The sequence below is a fragment of the Cottoperca gobio genome, chromosome 14 (genome assembly GCF_900634415.1).
Source record: "Cottoperca gobio chromosome 14, fCotGob3.1, whole genome shotgun sequence".
Lineage (NCBI taxonomy): Eukaryota > Metazoa > Chordata > Actinopteri > Perciformes > Bovichtidae > Cottoperca > Cottoperca gobio.
The window spans coordinates 25,047,871-25,055,370 of NC_041368.1; the positions used below are offsets into that span (position 1 = coordinate 25,047,871).

The 7,500-nt window shown below is 40.0% G+C and overlaps 1 protein-coding gene across 1 annotated transcript in view; it reads left to right on the forward strand.

Annotated features, from left to right (window-relative positions):
- The first annotated feature begins 95 nt into the window (after positions 1 to 95).
- Positions 96 to 7,500, forward strand: part of alg8 (ALG8 alpha-1,3-glucosyltransferase) — a 22,802-nt gene continuing 15,397 nt past the window's right edge. Inside the window, exons 1-5 of the mRNA XM_029448129.1 lie at positions 96 to 199; positions 1,246 to 1,324; positions 3,688 to 3,881; positions 4,290 to 4,399; positions 4,691 to 4,758. Coding sequence (XP_029303989.1) covers positions 117 to 199; positions 1,246 to 1,324; positions 3,688 to 3,881; positions 4,290 to 4,399; positions 4,691 to 4,758 — 534 coding nt within the window. The 5' untranslated portion in view covers positions 96 to 116. The remainder of the gene's footprint in view (positions 200 to 1,245; positions 1,325 to 3,687; positions 3,882 to 4,289; positions 4,400 to 4,690; positions 4,759 to 7,500) is intronic.

A 7,500-nucleotide genomic window follows, 5' to 3' on the forward strand; every position in this document is an offset into this window, starting at 1 on the left:
ATTATTTATAAATATATGTTTATATTTTTTTAAACAGATATTTAGTGTACACGATGTTCCGTACCAAGTTTGTCAATAAAGCTTTTTCATACAAAATCAACAGCGTCAGAACTGTCATGGCGACGGTGGACAGTTGGAGCTGGTTTCCAGCGTTAGCTTTGGGAGTTTCTCTCCTCAAATGTCTGTTTATCAACGCATAGTGAGTGGAAATACTCATGAATTCGTTACACTTAGTGCCACAGCTTCAGCACGACTGTTTTATTTTATAGAATTATAATTTAGAAACTGCAGCGACAACTGTTAGCATCCGGCTAACAAACTGAGCAGCTAACGTTAGCTACAAGCCAGAAAGTCTCATTTAAAATGAAATACTTACATTAATGACGTTTTTTTTAATGCAATATGTGTGTATCTGTTAGTTAAATTTGACTTGTATGAAGTGACGATTGTTGGTGTATCATTAACTCGACGTGTTATTAACTTCCAGGCTTATGTTGCCAAACGGCCTCAAGATGGCGTCGTTTTCTATTAGAAGTTCGTTTTGAAGCTCATTTTTATATAAGTCTATAAGTTATACACTGATTGTTAATTATAAGAGTGAACTTCAGACACTTCTATCTCAAGTAATTTAATTATTACGTCGCGGTTGCTTTGTTGCGTGCACTTATACCCTGTATGGAGGCTTAAGTCCTCAGAAATATAATACAATGCATTGTTATATCTGTCTACGCCAAACCTCTCAGGACAATGTCAGAATTGAAGGATTGCTACTCTATTTGCCTGCGTAAACAAGTCCTAAAACATAACCAAGTATATCAATAAAGTCAATATTTACTGCTGGCTGTTTCGGCATCAATACAATAAGCATATACCTTTTATATATTGTTTTTATTTGTGGCTTAATTATTTAGTACCAACCTGAGGCATTTCTAGCTCAAGTATTTAAATGAATATGTTGCTGTTTTGTTGCGATTTTATATCTTTTTCCGCCAAACCTCAGAAAAATAGGTCAAAAATGTTATTTGTCGTAGTGCAATAATAACATTTATTACAGTGCAGAATTATATAGCATCTATATATTTTGCTTAATATTTTAGAACCTGTGTTGTCGGCTGTAGATGTTTGTTTGCTGAAGTGTTTTCAGTGTTTGTGGTGTGTTTTTAATTGTTGAGCCTTCATTAAAATGCCAGTTTTCTGTTTGGGGTTTGGTGTGAAATGTTGTTAATCTGCCGTTGTGTCTGTCAGTCATTCCACAGATTTCGAGGTCCACAGGAACTGGTTGGCAGTCACTCACAGTCTGCCGGTGTCCAGGTGGTACCATGAGGTCAGTATGAAGGGGGGGGGGGGGTACATGTACCGAGCCAAAAGAAAACACGAGTACCAACATTATGTACATTTAGGTTATCTGGCAACAATTCATTTCACTAAACACCACAAAAATCCCAGACTGGAAAACAAAACAACTGCAGCATTAGGAAACAGAAAATAATTAAATCTGTGTGTTTCTTTGTTAGAAAAATATTCTTAATAACGCCACAAAGTCAGGATTCATATGAAATAAAAGTCTTGATCAATATTCTTATATGAAGAAGCGGAGTTTTATTTCATACAAAGGATGATCAATAAAACTCACACAAATACAGGTTTGTAAAGTCTGCTGTGCTGCTCAGAGAAGCAACTCTCTCAGCCCTAATATATATATATATATATATATATATATATATATATATATATATATATATATATATATATATATTCACAGACATATATATATATATATATATATATATATATATATATATATATATATATATATATATATTCACAGACATATATATATATATATATATATATATATATATATATATATATATATATTCACAGACAGGAAGCCATGAAGAGCTTCCAGGTCAGTCTTCCTTTGTTCTACAACATACATCAGCTCAGGTCCCAGACGTGCTAATTCAATCGACTCCTCTATCAGACATGGCTGAGGAACTGTTTTTTAGAAAGAGCAGTTCACCTCCTGTCTCCTGCTGTGCTTTACACTCAGTGTTACAATCAGTATTACAATCAGTATTACAATCATCATTACAATCAGTAATACAATCAGTAATACAATCAGTATTACAATCAGTATTACAATCAGCATTACAATCAGTATTACAATCAGCATTACAATCAGCATTACAATCATCAGTAATACAATCAGTAATACAATCAGTAATACAATCAGTATTACAATCAGTATTACAATCAGTATTACAATCAGTAATACAATCAGTATTACAATCAGTAATACAATCAGTAATACAATCAGTATTACAATCAGCATTACAATCAGTAATACAATCAGTATTACAATCAGTAATACAATCAGTAATACAATCAGTATTACAATCAGTAATACAATCAGTAATACAATCAGTATTACAATCAGTATTACAATCAGTAATACAATCAGTAATACAATCAGTATTACAATCAGTATTACAATCAGTAATACAATCAGTATTACAATCAGTAATACAATCAGTATTACAATCAGTATTACAATCAGTATTACAATCAGTATTACAATCAGTAATACAATCAGTAATACAATCAGTAATACAATCAGTATTACAATCATCATTACAATCAGCAATACAATCAGTAATACAATCAGTATTACAATCAGTATTACAATCAGTATTACAATCAGTAATACAATCAGTAATACAATCAGTAATACAATCAGTATTACAATCAGCATTACAATCAGCAATACAATCAGTAATACAATCAGTATTACAATCAGTATTACAATCAGTATTACAATCAGTAATACAATCAGTATTACAATCAGTATTACAATCAGTAATACAATCAGTATTACAATCAGTAATACAATCAGTAATACAATCAGTAATACAATCAGTATTACAATCAGTATTACAATCAGTAATACAATCAGTATTATAATCAGTATTACAATCAGCAATACAATCAGTATTATAATCAGTATTACAATCAGCATTACAATCAGCAATACAATCAGTATTATAATCAGTATTACAATCAGTATTACAATCAGCATTACAATCAGTATTACAATCAGCATTATAATCAGTATTACAATCAGTATTGCAATCAGTATTATAATCAGTATTACAATCAGTAATACAATCAGTATTATAATCAGTATTACAATCAGTAAAACCTGTATTTTCCTATCATTTTTGTTTATAAAAAGAATTCAGCATATATCCCAGACTGAAAAAATATAAATCCACCGAACAAGATTTGAAATCAAATCTTCATCTTTATAATCTGATGGAAAATTGAAAGACCTTTTAGGTTGAACTGTATTTGTAAAAACAATTGTTACATAAGTACAGAACTGATCTGCATTAAACGCTCACAGTGACGGAGGATCACACTGTTTGTGCAGCACCTTATTCAAACTGTTAAACGATCCTTTAAAACCATCAGAATTAATATTTATATCTCATTTCATGGCAGACATTTCTGTCCTGTCAATAAATCACAGCAACCTTTTTAAAGTGAGACTTAAATATGTTTTAATTCCTCTTTATTCGATTATAATTTCAGCGGGGAAACTGTCACGTTTAGTCATAAAATAATCATTTTAAAGACTTGTTGTTTCTCCTTCAGGTAAACAAATGTTAATGTCTTTCTGTGCAGAACTCCTCTGAGTGGACGCTGGACTACCCGCCGCTGTTCGCCTGGTTCGAGCTCGGCCTGTCTCACGCTGCTCGTCACTTCGACAGCGACATGCTGCAGCTGCAGAACCTGAACTACGTCAGCCGGCAGACGGTGCTCTTCCAGAGGCTGTCGGTCGTCTTCACCGACGGGCTTTTTATCTACGCTGCCAGAGAGTGAGACGGCTTTAATATCTGTCACAGGTCCCACAACTACACATGAATACCTTTTACGTTACCGTCAAAGGTTATGAATCAGCTGTTTCTTTTAACATATACATCATTTAAAAAAGGGATAGTGAATAAATAAAGGAAATACAGAAGAATAAATACAATTTACACAAAAAAACAAACAAAACCCAGTGATGATACATTTATCAATACAAATGACAGAAATAAATGCAACGTAAAAGTAAAACAGTAACTGAGAAGATGAGAAACATCGGAGAAGTTTTAATGTGTTTAAATACATTTAACGTGAGAAATGTGTCCGTACAAGAGAAACCGTAACGCACGTCAAACCTTCCTGCAGTGTCTCCAGGTGTTTCCAGCAGCTTCATCCTGATTGGCTCTCTCGTCCCGCAGGTGCTGCAGGTGTGTTCAGGAGCAGAAGGGCACTCGGGACGTTTTGATCCGCCCGTCCTTCGTCCTGGCCGTCCTGCTGCTCTGGAACTTCGGCCTCCTCGTCGTCGACCGTATCCTTCGGCCTCCAGATGTTTAGTTTCAGCCTCTTTGTGTCTCCGGCGAGTTTCAATGGATCGTTTGATTCTCACTGTTCAAAGAAACAAGAAGAAGAATTTTACTTATTTTTCCAGCCGAACGTCCGTTTGTAAAGATTTCATTTCGTACAATTAAATGAAAGTGTCTCATTAAAGACGTTTCTCAGCTGCCGACGAAATATTTATATTTATATTATTTAAGCCGTCAAATGAATAAATACTAAGGAGGTTTTGAACTTGATGAAACTTCTTTCACTTTCCGCTCAGATATTCATTTCCAGTATAACGGCTTCCTGTTCGGATTCTTGCTGCTGTCGCTGGCCAAACACCTGCAGGTGCGTTCTCTTCCTCTGGGGGGCGCTCTGAAGCTGCGTCTCCTCTCGTCTCTTCTCGTCTCGTCTCGTCTGTCTCCTCTCCTCCCGTCTCCTCTCCTCCCGTCTCCTCTCCTCTCGTCTCGACTCCTCTCCTCTAGTCTCCTCCTCGTCTCGTCTCCTCTCCTCGTCTCGTCTCGTCTCCTCTCCTCTCCTTCCTCCTCTCCTCCCGCCTCTCCTCTCCTCCCTTCTCCTCTCCTCCCTTCTCCTTCTCCTCTCCTCTCGTCTCGACTCCTCTCCGCTAGTCTCCTCCTCGTCTCGTCTCGTCTCCTCTCGTCTCCTCTCCTCTCGTCTCGTCGCCTCTCATCCCGTCTCCTCTCCTCCCGTCTCGTCTCCTCTCTCTCCCTCTCCTCGTCTCGTCCGTCTCCTCTCCTCTCCTCTCGTCTCCCTCTCCTCTCGTCTCCTCTCGTCGCCTCTCGTCTCGTCTCGTCTCCTCTCCTCTCGTCTCCTCTCCTCTCGTCTTCCTCTCCGCTCTTCTCCTCTCGTCTCGCTCTCGTCTCGTCTCCTCTCCTCCCTCTCCTCTCGTCTCCTCGTCTCTCCTCTCCTCTCGTCTCCTCTCCTCTCCTCAACTCTCGTCTCCTCTCCTCCCGTCTCCTCCTCCCGTCTCCTCTCGTCTCGTCTCCTCTCCTCCCGTCTCGTCTCCTCTCCTCTCCTCCCGTCTCCTCTCCTCCCGTCTCCTCTCCTCCTCTCGTCTCGTCTCCTCTCCTCTCCTCTCGTCTCCTGTCGTCTCGTCTCTTTCTCGTCTCGTCTCCTCTCGTCTCGTCTCCTCTTGCTCGTCTCGTCTCCTCTCGTCTCGTCTCCTCGTCTCGGCTCCTCGTCTCCTCTCCTCTCGTCTCCTCTCGTCTCCTCCCGTCTCGTCTCCTCTCGTCTCCTCCCGTCTCGTCTCCCTCGTCTCTCGTCTCATCTCCTCTTGCTCGTCTCGTCTCCTCTCGTCTCGTCTCTTCTTGCTCGTCTCATCTCCTCTCCTCTTTCTCGTCTCGTCTCCTCTCCTCTTGCTCGTCTCGTCCTCCCGTCTCGTCTCCTCTGCTCCCGTCTCCTTCCTCCGTCCCTCCTCTCCTCGTCTTGTCTCGTCGTCTCGTCTCGTCTCGTCTCCTCTCGTCTGTCTCCTCTCTCTCTCTCGTCTCGTCCTCTCTCTCGTCTCGTCTCGTCTCGTCTCCTCCCGTCTCGTCTCCTCTGCTCTCCTCTCCTCTCGTCTCTCTCCTCTCCTCTCCTCTCCTCTCGTCTTCTCCTCTCCTCCCTTCTCTCCTCCTCTCTCTCCTCTCCTCTCCTCTTCCTCTCGTCTTCTTCTTTCTCCTCTCCTCTCGTCTCGTTCGTCTCGTCTCCTCTCCTCTCGTCTCCTTCTCGTCTCGTCTCCTCGTCTCCTTCCTCTCGTCTCCTCAAGTCTCGTCTCCTCTCCTCCCGTCTCCCCTCGTCTCCTCTTGTCTCGTCTCCTCTCCTCTTGCTTGTCTCCTCTCCTCTCCTCCCGTCTCCTCTCCTCGTCTGTGGGCTCACGTGCGCCCTCTTCAGTGCGGGCTCACGTGCGCCCTCTTCAGTGCGGCAGAGTACTGTCTGCCTCACCTGGTGTCTTCTCACTGTGGTTTTATGTCACATCAGCGAGACTAAATATGTTACACATACATTACATACATTAACTGGACTGTGTCAGGACGCATAATAAAAGTGTCTGTAAACATTATATTGGCGACATACAGAGACAACAACAGGCACGCGCCAAATGCATGCGCTCAACCTAGTTTGCGAGGGATTGAGCAATCCGAGGGGCGGCTCAGCTCGTTATTACAATCAGTATTACAATCAGTAATACAATCAGTATTATAATCAGTATTACAATCAGCAATACAATCAGTATTATAATCAGTATTACAATCAGCATTACAATCAGCAATACAATCAGTATTATAATCAGTATTACAATCAGTATTACAATCAGCATTACAATCAGTATTACAATCAGCATTATAATCAGTATTACAATCAGTATTGCAATCAGTATATAATCAGTATTACAATCAGTAATACAATCAGTATTATAATCAGTATTACAATCAGTAAAACCTGTATTTTCCTATCATTTTTGTTTATAAAAAGAATTCAGCATATATCCCAGACTGAAAAATATAAATCCACCGAACAAGATTTGAAATCAAATCTTCATCTTTATAATCTGATGGAAAATTGAAAGACCTTTTAGGTTGAACTGTATTTGTAAAACAATTGTACATAAGTACAGAACTGATCTGCATTAAACGCTCACAGTGACGGAGGATCACACTGTTTGTGCAGCACCTCATTCAAACTGTTAAACGATCCTTTAAAACCATCAGAATTAATATTTATATCTCATTTCATGGCAGACATTTCTGTCCTGTCAATAAATCACAGCAACCTTTTTAAAGTGAGACTTAAATATGTTTTAATTCCTCTTTATTCGATTATAATTTCAGCGGGGAGGAAACTGTCACGTTAGTCATAAAATAATCATTTTAAAGACTTGTTGTTTCTCCTTCAGGTAAACAAATGTTAATGTCTTTCTGTGCAGAACTCCTCTGAGTGGACGCTGGACTACCCGCCGCTGTTCGCCTGGTTCGAGCTCGGCCTGTCTCACGCTGCTCGTCACTTCGACAGCGACATGCTGCAGCTGCAGAACCTGAACTACGTCAGCCGGCAGACGGTGCTCTTCCAGAGGCTGTCGGTCGTCTTCACCGA